Here is a 12,361-nt window from a genome sequence, read left to right as displayed (position 1 = left end):
GGTCCTCAGTGCTTGTCTATAGGTGATGGGGGTGAGGCACATTACAGAGAGAGGAGGCACCGGGGTCCTCAGTGCTTGTCTATAGGTGATGGGGGGTGAGGCACATTACAGAGAGAGGAGGCACCGGGGTCCTCAGCGCTTGTCTATAGGTGATGGGGGGTGAGGCACATTACAGAGAGAGGAGGCAGGAAACCCTATAGAAGGGACAACCTAACAATAGGGAGACTGAACAGTGACCTGTGGAGAAGGAGAGGAAGAGGCACCCAACAAAAATAGGAGGAGGAAGAGAGCGGCACCCGCTGGAAAAGGGAGGAGAAGGAGGAGAGCGGCACCCGCTGGAAAAGGGAGGAAGAGGAGGAGAGCGGCACCCGCTGGAAAAGGGAGGAGGAAGAGGAGGGCGGCACCCGCTGGAAAAGGGAGGAGGAGGAGGAGGGCACCCGCTGGAAAAGGGAGGAGGAGGAGGAGGGCACCCGCTGGAAAAGGGAGGAAGAGGAGGAGAGCGGCAACCGCTGGAAAAGGGAGGAAGAGGAGGAGAGCGGCAACCGCTGGAAAAGGGAGGAGGAGGAGGAGAGCGGCACCCGCTGGAAAAGGGAGGAGGAGGAGAGCGGCACCCGCTGGAAAAGGGAGGAGGAGGAGGAGGAGGAGGAGGGCGGCACCCGCTGGAAAAGGGAGGAGGAGAGCGGCACCCGCTGGAAAAGGGAGGAGGAGGAGGAGAGCGGCACCCGCTGGAAAAGGGAGGAAGAGGAGGAGAGCGGCAACCGCTGGAAAAGGGAGGAGGAAGAGGAGGGCGGCACCCGCTGGAAAAGGGAGGAGGAGGAGGAGGGCACCCGCTGGAAAAGGGAGGAGGAGGAGGAGGGCACCCGCTGGAAAAGGGAGGAAGAGGAGGAGAGCGGCAACCGCTGGAAAAGGGAGGAAGAGGAGGAGAGCGGCAACCGCTGGAAAAGGGAGGAGGAGGAGGAGAGCGGCACCCGCTGGAAAAGGGAGGAGGAGGAGAGCGGCACCCGCTGGAAAAGGGAGGAGGAGGAGGAGGAGGAGGAGGGCGGCACCCGCTGGAAAAGGGAGGAGGAGAGCGGCACCCGCTGGAAAAGGGAGGAGGAGGAGGAGAGCGGCACCCGCTGGAAAAGGGAGGAAGAGGAGGAGAGCGGCAACCGCTGGAAAAGGGAGGAAGAGGAGGAGAGCGGCAACCGCTGGAAAAGGGAGGAGGAGGAGGAGAGCGGCACCCGCTGGAAAAGGGAGGAGGAGGAGGAGGAGGAGGAGGAGGAGGAGGAGAGCGGCACCCGCTGGAAAAGGGAGGAGGAGGAGGAGGAGGGCGGCACCCGCTGGAAAAAAGAGGAGGAGGAGGAGAGCGGCACCCGCTGGAAAAGGGAGGAGGAGGAGGAGAGCGGCACCCGCTGGAAAAAGGAGGAGGAGGAGGAGAGCGGCACCCGCTGGAAAAGGGAGGAGGAGGAGGAGGAGGGCGGCACCCGCTGGAAAAGGGAGGAGGAGGAGGAGAGCGGCAACCGCTGGAAAAGGGAGGAGGAAGAGGAGAGCGGCACCCGCTGGAAAAGGGAGGAGGAGGAGGAGGGCGGCACCCGCTGGAAAAGGGAGGAGGAGGAGGAGGGCGGCACCCGCTGGAAAAGGGAGGAGGAGGAGGAGAGCGGCACCCGCTGGAAAAGGGAGGAGGAGGAGGAGGAGGAGGAGGAGGAGGAGAGCGGCACCCGCTGGAAAAGGGAGGAGGAGGAGGAGAGCGGCACCCGCTGGAAAAGGGAGGAGGAGGAGAGCGGCACCCGCTGGAAAAGGGAGGAGGAAGAGGAGAGCGGCACCCGCTGGAAAAGGGAGGAGGAAGAGGAGAGCGGCACCCGCTGGAAAAGGGAGGAAGAGGAGGAGAGCGGCACCCGCTGGAAAAGGGAGGAGGAAGAGGAGAGCGGCACCCGCTGGAAAAGGGAGGAAGAGGAGGAGAGCGGCACCCGCTGGAAAAGGGAGGAGGAAGAGGAGAGCGGCACCCGCTGGAAAAGGGAGGAGGAAGAGGAGAGCGGCACCCGCTGGAAAAGGGAGGAGGAGAGCGGCACCTGCTGGAAAAGGGAGGAGGAGGAGGAGGGCACCCGCTGGAAAAGGGAGGAAGAGGAGGAGAGCGGCAACCGCTGGAAAAGGGAGGAGGAGGAGGAGGGCGGCACCCGCTGGAAAAGGGAGGAGGAGGAGGGCGGCACCCGCTGGAAAAGGGAGGAGGAGGAGGAGAGCGGCACCCGCTGGAAAAGGGAGGAGGAGGAGAGGGGCACCCGCTGGAAAAGGGAGGAGGAGGAGAGCGGCACCCGCTGGAAAAGGGAGGAGGAGGAGGAGAGCGGCACCCGCCAGAAAAGGGGGAGGCGGAGGGGAAGGAGGACGGCTCTATAGAGAAGGGTCCAGTAGCAGCAGGGTGCCCCATCTTACAGCCAGTGTAGAGGTTGATGTGACGCCCCATAGTTTGGGCAGGGAGGTGCACACTTACAGCCAGTGCAGAGGTTGATGTGACGCCCATAGTTAGGGCAGGGAGGTGCACACTTACAGCCAGTGTAGAGGTTGATGTGACGCCCCATAGTTTTGGGCAGGGAGGTGCACACTTACAGCCAGTGTAGAGGGTAATGTGACGCCCCATAGTTTGGGCAGGGAGGTGCACACTTACAGCCAGTGTAGAGGGTAATGTGACGCCCCATAGTTTGGGCAGGGAGGTGCACACTTACAGCCAGTGCAGAGGTTGATGTGACGCCCCATAGTTTGGGCAGGGAGGTGCACACTTACAGCCAGTGTAGAGGTTGATGTGACGCCCCATAGTTTGGGCAGGGAGGTGCACACTTACAGCCAGTGTAGAGGTTGATGTGACGCCCCATAGTTTGGGCAGGGAGGTGCACACTTACAGCCAGTGTAGAGGGTAATGTGACGCCCCATAGTTTGGGCAGGGAGGTGCACACTTACAGCCAGTGCAGAGGTTGATGTGACGCCCCATAGTTTGGGCAGGGAGGTGCACACTTACAGCCAGTGCAGAGGTTGATGTGACGCCCCATAGTTTGGGCAGGGAGGTGCACACTTACAGCCAGTGCAGAGGTTGATGTGACGCCCCATAGTTTGGGCAGGGAGGTGCACACTTACAGCCAGTGTAGAGGGTATGTGACGCCCCATAGTTTGGGCAGGGAGGTGCACACTTACAGCCAGTGTAGAGGGTGATGTGACGCCCCATAGTTTGGGCAGGGAGGTGCACACTTACAGCCAGTACAGAGGTTGATGTGACGCCCCATAGTTTGGGCAGGGAGGTGCACACTTACAGCCAGTGTAGAGGTTGATGTGACGCCCCATAGTTTGGGCAGGGAGGTGCACACTTACAGCCAGTGCAGAGGTTGATGTGACGCCCCATAGTTTGGGCAGGGAGGTGCACACTTACAGCCAGTGCAGAGGTTGATGTGACGCCCCATAGTTTGGGCAGGGAGGTGCACACTTACAGCCAGTGCAGAGGTTGATGTGACGCCCCATAGTTTGGGCAGGGAGGTGCACACTTACAGCCAGTGTAGAGGTTGATGTGACGCCCCATAGTTTGGGCAGGGAGGTGCACACTTACAGCCAGTGCAGAGGTTGATGTGACGCCCCATAGTTTGGGCAGGGAGGTGCACACTTACAGCCAGTGTAGAGGTTGATGTGACGCCCCATAGTTTGGGCAGGGAGGTGCACACTTACAGCCAGTGTAGAGGTTGATGTGACGCCCCATAGTTTGGGCAGGGAGGTGCACACTTACAGCCAGTGTAGAGGTTGATGTGACGCCCCATAGTTTGGGCAGGGAGGTGCACACTTACAGCCAGTGCAGAGGTTGATGTGACGCCCCATAGTTTGGGCAGGGAGGTGCACACTTACAGCCAGTGTAGAGGTTGATGTGACGCCCCATAGTTTGGGCAGGGAGGTGCACACTTACAGCCAGTGTAGAGGTTGATGTGACGCCCCATAGTTTGGGCAGGGAGGTGCACACTTACAGCCAGTGCAGAGGTTGATGTGACGCCCCATAGTTTGGGCAGGGAGGTGCACACTTACAGCCAGTGTAGAGGTTGATGTGACGCCCCATAGTTTGGGCAGGGAGGTGCACACTTACAGCCAGTGTAGAGGTTGATGTGACGCCCCATAGTTAGGGCAGGGAGGTGCACACTTACAGCCAGTGCAGAGGTTGATGTGACGCCCCATAGTTTGGGCAGGGAGGTGCACACTTACAGCCAGTGTAGAGGGTAATGTGACGCCCCATAGTTTGGGCAGGGAGGTGCACACTTACAGCCAGTGTAGAGGGTGATGTGACGCCCCATAGTTTGGGCAGGGAGGTGCACACTTACAGCCAGTGTAGAGGGTGATGTGACACCCCATAGTTTGGGCAGGGAGGTGCACACTTACAGCCAGTGCAGAGGGTAATGTGACGCCCCATAGTTTGGGCAGGGAGGTGCACACTTACAGCCAGTGCAGAGGTTGATGTGACGCCCCATAGTTTGGGCAGGGAGGTGCACACTTACAGCCAGTGTAGAGGGTAATGTGACGCCCCATAGTTTGGGCAGGGAGGTGCACACTTACAGCCAGTGCAGAGGTTGATGTGACGCCCCATAGTTTGGGCAGGGAGGTGCACACTTACAGCCAGTGTAGAGGTTGATGTGACGCCCCATAGTTTGGGCAGGGAGGTGCACACTTACAGCCAGTGTAGAGGTTGATGTGACGCCCCATAGTTTGGGCAGGGAGGTGCACACTTACAGTCAGTGTAGAGGTTGATGTGACTCCCCATAGTTTGGGCAGGGAGGTGCACACTTACAGCCAGTGCAGAGGTTGATGTGACGCCCCATAGTTTGGGCAGGGAGGTGCACACTTACAGCCAGTGTAGAGGTTGATGTGACGCCCCATAGTTTGGGCAGGGAGGTGCACACTTACAGCCAGTGCAGAGGTTGATGTGACGCCCCATAGTTTGGGCAGGGAGGTGCACACTTACAGCCAGTGCAGAGGTTGATGTGACACCCCATAGTTTGGGCAGGGAGGTGCACACTTACAGCCAGTGCAGAGGTTGATGTGACGCCCATAGTTAGGGCAGGGAGGTGCACACTTACAGCCAGTGTAGAGGGTGATGTGACACCCCATAGTTTGGGCAGGGAGGTGCACACTTACAGCCAGTGTAGAGGGTAATGTGACGCCCCATAGTTTGGGCAGGGAGGTGCACACTTACAGCCAGTGTAGAGGTTGATGTGACGCCCCATAGTTTGGGCAGGGAGGTGCACACTTACAGCCAGTGCAGAGGGTAATGTGACGCCCCATAGTTTGGGCAGGGAGGTGCACACTTACAGCCAGTGCAGAGGTTGATGTGACGCCCCATAGTTTGGGCAGGGAGGTGCACACTTACAGCCAGTGCAGAGGTTGATGTGACGCCCCATAGTTTGGGCAGGGAGGTGCACACTTACAGCCAGTGCAGAGGGTAATGTGACGCCCCATAGTTTGGGCAGGGAGGTGCACACTTACAGCCAGTGCAGAGGTTGATGTGACGCCCCATAGTTTGGGCAGGGAGGTGCACACTTACAGCCAGTGTAGAGGTTGATGTGACGCCCCATAGTTTTGGGCAGGGAGGTGCACACTTACAGCCAGTGTAGAGGTTGATGTGACGCCCCATAGTTTGGGCAGGGAGGTGCACACTTACAGCCAGTGCAGAGGTTGATGTGACGCCCCATAGTTTTGGGCAGGGAGGTGCACACTTACAGCCAGTGTAGAGGTTGATGTGACGCCCCATAGTTAGGGCAGGGAGGTGCACACTTACAGCCAGTGTAGAGGTTGATGTGACGCCCCATAGTTTGGGCAGGGAGGTGCACACTTACAGCCAGTGTAGAGGTTGATGTGACGCCCCATAGTTTGGGCAGGGAGGTGCACACTTACAGCCAGTGCAGAGGTTGATGTGACGCCCCATAGTTTGGGCAGGGAGGTGCACACTTACAGCCAGTGTAGAGGGTAATGTGACGCCCCATAGTTTGGGCAGGGAGGTGCACACTTACAGCCAGTGTAGAGGGTAATGTGACGCCCCATAGTTTGGGCAGGGAGGTGCACACTTACAGCCAGTGTAGAGGGTGATGTGACGCCCCATAGTTTGGGCAGGGAGGTGCACACTTACAGCCAGTGTAGAGGTTGATGTGACGCCCCATAGTTTGGGCGGGGAGGTGCACACTTACAGCCAGTGCAGAGGGTAATGTGACGCCCCATAGTTTGGGCAGGGAGGTGCACACTTACAGCCAGTGCAGAGGTCAATGTGACGCCCCATAGTTTGGGCAGGGAGGTGCACACTTACAGCCAGTGCAGAGGGTAATGTGACGCCCCATAGTTTGGGCAGGGAGGTGCACACTTACAGCCAGTGTAGAGGGTAATGTGACGCCCCATAGTTTGGGCAGGGAGGTGCACACTTACAGCCAGTGTAGAGGTTGATGTGACGCCCCATAGTTTGGGCAGGGAGGTGCACACTTACAGCCAGTGCAGAGGGTAATGTGACGCCCCATAGTTTGGGCAGGGAGGTGCACACTTACAGCCAGTGTAGAGGGTGATGTGACGCCCCATAGTTTGGGCAGGGAGGTGCACACTTACAGCCAGTGCAGAGGGTGATGTGACGCCCCATAGTTTGGGCAGGGAGGTGCACACTTACAGCCAGTGCAGAGGGTGATGTGACGCCCCATAGTTTGGGCAGGGAGGTGCACACTTACAGCCAGTGTAGAGGTTGATGTGACGCCCCATAGTTTGGGCAGGGAGGTGCACACTTACAGCCAGTGTAGAGGTTGATGTGACGCCCCATAGTTTGGGCAGGGAGGTGCACACTTACAGCCAGTGTAGAGGTTGATGTGACGCCCCATAGTTTGGGCAGGGAGGTGCACACTTACAGCCAGTGTAGAGGGTGATGTGACGCCCCATAGTTTGGGCAGGGAGGTGCACACTTACAGCCAGTGTAGAGGTTGATGTGACGCCCCATAGTTTGGGCAGGGAGGTGCACACTTACAGCCAGTGCAGAGGTTGATGTGACGCCCCATAGTTTGGGCAGGGAGGTGCACACTTACAGCCAGTGTAGAGGTTGATGTGACGCCCCATAGTTTGGGCAGGGAGGTGCACACTTACAGCCAGTGTAGAGGTTGATGTGACGCCCCATAGTTAGGGCAGGGAGGTGCACACTTACAGCCAGTGCAGAGGGTAATGTGACGCCCCATAGTTAGGGCAGGGAGGTGCACACTTACAGCCAGTGTAGAGGTTGATGTGACGCCCCATAGTTTGGGCAGGGAGGTGCACACTTACAGCCAGTGTAGTGGTTGATGTGACGCCCCATAGTTTGGGCAGGGAGGTGCACACTTACAGCCAGTGCAGAGGTTGATGTGACGCCCCATAGTTTGGGCAGGGAGGTGCACACTTACAGCCAGTGCAGAGGTTGATGTGACGCCCCATAGTTTGGGCGGGGAGGTGCACACTTACAGCCAGTGCAGAGGTTGATGTGACGCCCCATAGTTTGGGCAGGGAGGTGCACACTTACAGCCAGTGCAGAGGTTGATGTGACGCCCCATAGTTTGGGCGGGGAGGTGCACACTTACAGCCAGTGTAGAGGTTGATGTGACGCCCCATAGTTTGGGCAGGGAGGTGCACACTTACAGCCAGTGTAGAGGGTAATGTGACGCCCCATAGTTTGGGCAGGGAGGTGCACACTTACAGCCAGTGTAGAGGTTGATGTGACGCCCCATAGTTTGGGCAGGGAGGTGCACACTTACAGCCAGTGCAGAGGTCAATGTGACGCCCCATAGTTTGGGCAGGGAGGTGCACGCTTACAGCCAGTGCAGAGGTTGATGTGACGCCCCATAGTTTGGGCAGGGAGGTGCACACTTACAGCCAGTGTAGAGGTTGATGTGACGCCCCATAGTTTGGGCAGGGAGGTGCACACTTACAGCCAGTGTAGTGGTTGATGTGACGCCCCATAGTTTGGGCAGGGAGGTGCACACTTACAGCCAGTGCAGAGGTTGATGTGACGCCCCATAGTTTGGGCAGGGAGGTGCACACTTACAGCCAGTGTAGAGGTTGATGTGACGCCCCATAGTTTTGGGCAGGGAGGTGCACACTTACAGCATGTACATGATGACTCCGATGCTCCAGATATCGCACTGCTGGCTGTAGTCGTGGGCGTTGATGACTTCGGGAGCTGGTGGGATAAACACTAATATTAATAATACAGAAATCGCTTATAAATGCTTAAACACTCGCACAACAATCTCGCTGATGGGGGCTCATTTATTCCCCCATGATCCCGGGAAGACGGCAGATGCCGAGATGAATTATGTAGACGCCCCCCCCCCCCCACAGAAGTGATGACTGGGTACATCAGGATGATAGGTGACTGCGCCGGCAGATGGGACACGGAGGGATTTATAGGATCCGGCCTGAGATGTTTGATGTGGCGGCTGCTGATCCTGCAAATCTCATCAGTAATGGGGCTGCCGGGAGCACACAGAGGGTTAATGCCGGGCACCCGCGCTCTTACCCATATATATCGGGGTCCCACATGTGGACTGCAACATGTTCTCACTGCCCACGCCGCCCTTCTGTACAGCCAGACCGAAATCTGTCACCTAATGGGTGGAAACCAGAGGGTTAATAGTGGGGGTCAGTTGTCTATGGGGTTATTGTGTGATCGCCCCCTTTAAGGAGGATGGCGATGGCCGCCACGTGCCGCACCTTGATGTTCAGCATCAGCTCTTCTCCATCTGCCGCGTCGTCACTATGAACCAGTATGTTCTCTAGTTTCAGATCCCGGTGGACGATGTCTGGAGGAGGAAGAAGATGATAGACAGAAGCGTGAGTGTGATCCGCTGCTTGTTCAGGGTCTGCTCATGTGTATTCTGTGTAGTGTATAACATGTATAGATGGACAACTCCATACAGCGGCCAGCAGGGGGAGGCAGAGTACAGCAGCTCCGGCATGTCATCACTCTGCAGCAGTGCTGCGTACCTTTCTTGTGTAGGTAAGCAATGGCGGAGGCCAAGCTGTGGATGACGCGTCTGGTTTCACCCTCTGACAAGCGCTTCCTCCGCTGCAGGAAATCTCGCAGTTCTCCACCTTCACACAGCTCCATGACCAGGTACACCCTCTACAAAGACAAGGAGTTACCTCTAGTCACATCCAGAGCTGCAGCTCACCTCTGCACAGCGGTGCATTGTAATGCAGGATTGGTTGTGAGTGGAGTATAAAGCAGAAGAATGAAGAATGCAGCTCTGGATGTGAGTGGAGTATAAGATAATGTAACGACAGAATAGTCACAGCAGCTCTGGATGTGAGTGGAGTATGAGATAATGTAACGACAGAATAGTCACAGCAGCTCTGGGTGTGAGTGGAGTATGAGATAATGTAACGACAGAATAGTCACAGCAGCTCTGGGTGTGAGTGGAGTATGAGATAATGTAACGACAGAATAGTCACAGCAGCTCTGGGTGTGAGTGGAGTATGAGATAATGTAACGACAGAATAGTCACAGCAGCTCTGGATGTGAGTGGAGTATGAGATAATGTAACGACAGAATAGTCACAGCAGCTCTGGATGTGAGTGGAGTATAGGATAATGTAACGACAGAATAGTCACAGCAGCTCTGGATGTGAGTGGAGTATAGGATAATGTAACACCAGAATAGTCACAGCAGCTCTGGATGTGAGTGGAGTATAGGATAATGTAATGACAGAATAGTCACAGCAGCTCTGGATGTGAGTGGAGCATAGGATAATGGAATGACAGAATAGTCACAGCAGCTCTGGATGTGAGTGGAGTATAGGATAATGGAATGACAGAATAGACACAGCAGCTCTGGATGTGAGTGGAGTATAGGATAATGTAATGACAGAATAGTCACAGCAGCTCTGGATGTGAGTGGAGTATAGGATAATGTAACACCAGAATAGTCACAGCAGCTCTGGATGTGAGTGGAGTATAGGATAATGGAATGACAGAATAGACACAGCAGCTTTGGATGTGAGTGGAGTATAGGATAATGGAATGACAGAATAGTCACAGCAGCTCTGGATGTGAGTGGAGTATAGGATAATGTAACACCAGAATAGTCACAGCAGCTCTGGATGTGAGTAGAGTATAAGATAATGTAATGACAGAATAGTCACAGCAGCTCTGGGTGTGAGTGGAGTATGAGATAATGTAACGACAGAATAGTCACAGCAGCTCTGGATGTGAGTGGAGTATAGGATAATGTAACACCAGAATAGTCACAGCAGCTCTGGGTGTGAGTGGAGTATAGGATAATGTAATGACAGAATAGTCACAGCAGCTCTGGATGTGAGTGGAGTATGAGATAATGTAATGACAGAATAGTCACAGCAGCTCTGGGTGTGAGTGGAGTATAGGATAATGTAACACCAGAATAGTCACAGCAGCTCTGGATGTGAGTGGAGTATAGGATAATGGAATGACAGAATAGTCACAGCAGCTCTGGATGTGAGTGCAGTATAGGATAATGGAATGACAGAATAGTCACAGCAGCTCTGGCTGTGAGTGGAGTATAGGATAATGGAATGACAGAATAGTCACAGCAGCTCTGGATGTGAGTGGAGTATAGGATAATGTAATGACAGAATAGTCACAGCAGCTCTGGATGTGAGTGGAGTATAGGATAATGGAATGACAGAATAGTCACAGCAGCTCTGGATGTGAGTGGAGTATGAGATAATGTAATGACAGAATTGTCACAGCAGCTTTGGATGTGAGTGGAGTATAGGATAATGTAATGACAGAATAGTCACAGCACTCTGGATGTGAGTGGAGTATAGGATAATGTAATGACAGAATAGTCACAGCAGCTCTGGATGTGAGTGGAGTATAGGATAATGGAATGACAGAATAGACACAGCAGCTCTGGATGTGAGTGAAGTATAGGATAATGTAACGACAGAATAGTCACAGCAGCTCTGGCTGTGAGTGGAGTAGCACAGACCTGTACATGCAGCGCTTAGGACCAGAGTGACTGACCTTGGGGGTCTCGTAGACTTCCTCCAGGTGGATGATGTGATCGTGGTTGACCCTCTTCAGGATGGAGACCTCGCGCTCCAGGAGTTTGACAGCCGAGCTCCCGGCCTGCAGTAAGGGTCACAGTATAAGGTGAGGGAGCAGGGCATGCTGGGAGCAGGTATCTAAGCAGAGGGATACGGACACTTACCTTCTCACGATTGACTTTTTTGATCGCCCATTTCTTCCCTGTCTCCCGGTGAGTGGCCTCAACAACAACTCCAAAGCTTCCCTGCCCCAACTTCTTACCCAACGTGTAGATTTGCTGAAACATAGAAATAATACAATACACCGGTAACTAGGAGAAGAGGAGGAGGAGAGGAGGAGAAGAAGAAGGAGAAGAAGAAGGAGAAGAAGAAGGAGGAGAAGGAGGAGGAGAAGGAGGCCGAGGCCCGAGAGAGAAAGAGGAGGCCGAGGCCCGAGAGAGAAAGAGGAGGCCGAGGCCCGAGAGAGAAAGAGGAGGCCGAGGCCCGAGAGAGAAAGAGGAGGCCGAGGCCCGAGAGAGAAAGAGGAGGCCGAGGCCCGAGAGAGAAAGAGGAGGCCGAGGCCCGAGAGAGAAAGAGGAGGCCGAGGCCCGAGAGAGAAAGAGGAGGCCGAGGCCCGAGAGAGATAGGAGGAGAAGAAGAGGAGGCCGAGGCCAGAGCGAGAGAGGAGGAGAAGAAGAGGAGGCCGGGGCCAGAGCGAGAGAGGAGGAGAAGAAGAGGAGGCCGGGGCCAGAGCGAGAGAGGAGGAGAAGAAGTGGAGGCCGAGCCCCGAGAGAGAAAGAGGAGAAGAAGAGGAGGCCAGAGCGAGAAAGGGGAGGAGAAGAAGAGGAGGAGAGGAAGAGGAAAAGGAGAAGAGGAGTGAGAGGAAAAGAAGAAGAAGAAGGAGGAAGAAGAATGAGGAGGAGAAGAGGGGGGCAGGATAAGGAGGTGGTAGATGTAGGACAGAGGAGGATGTATAGCGCTACCTGTATTGCGGCTTCATCATCCATGCGGGTGTGTGGTACTTTATTTTCGGCGCTGCCACTTCGAGGCCACGGAGCCACCATCTTCCTTCCAGCCTCTCGTCCTTCAGAGCTCAGCATCTGGAGATAGAAGGAAATACTTGACTGCATGTTCTGTGGGTTTGGGTCACACACGCTGGTCCTGGTGAGATGCTCTGCAGTGCGTTACATCTCCCCATCCGCTCCGCCCACCTCGCTCCTCACCTCATTACCTTCATAAGACGGAGAATCCTGCCCGGATACACCACAATGACCCGTCTAATCAGTAACCCACAACTATGGAGGCCACATGCATCCAGCAGCTCCTCCTCTCCGGGGGCAACTCCCATATACAGACCCCCTAACATC

The 12,361-nt window shown here is 55.5% G+C and overlaps 1 protein-coding gene across 2 annotated transcripts in view; it reads right to left on the bottom strand.

The window, feature by feature from the left end:
* STK33 (serine/threonine kinase 33) overlaps positions 1 to 12,361 on the bottom strand; it is a 69,277-nt gene that overhangs the window by 14,816 nt on the left and 42,100 nt on the right. For both annotated transcript variants that reach the window (XM_072131997.1, XM_072131998.1), the window contains exons 2-8: positions 11,978 to 12,094; positions 11,180 to 11,293; positions 10,993 to 11,097; positions 8,974 to 9,112; positions 8,701 to 8,789; positions 8,507 to 8,594; positions 8,092 to 8,167 (exon numbers count right to left, since the gene is read on the bottom strand). In XM_072131997.1, coding sequence (XP_071988098.1) covers positions 8,092 to 8,167; positions 8,507 to 8,594; positions 8,701 to 8,789; positions 8,974 to 9,112; positions 10,993 to 11,097; positions 11,180 to 11,293; positions 11,978 to 12,094 — 728 coding nt within the window. The remainder of the gene's footprint in view (positions 1 to 8,091; positions 8,168 to 8,506; positions 8,595 to 8,700; positions 8,790 to 8,973; positions 9,113 to 10,992; positions 11,098 to 11,179; positions 11,294 to 11,977; positions 12,095 to 12,361) is intronic.

The sequence above is a fragment of the Engystomops pustulosus genome, unplaced genomic scaffold, assembly GCF_040894005.1.
Source record: "Engystomops pustulosus unplaced genomic scaffold, aEngPut4.maternal MAT_SCAFFOLD_196, whole genome shotgun sequence".
Classification (NCBI taxonomy): Eukaryota; Metazoa; Chordata; class Amphibia; order Anura; family Leptodactylidae; genus Engystomops; species Engystomops pustulosus.
The sequence above is the reverse complement of the archived record's forward strand: the minus strand, read 5'-3'. Positions and strand labels throughout refer to the sequence as shown.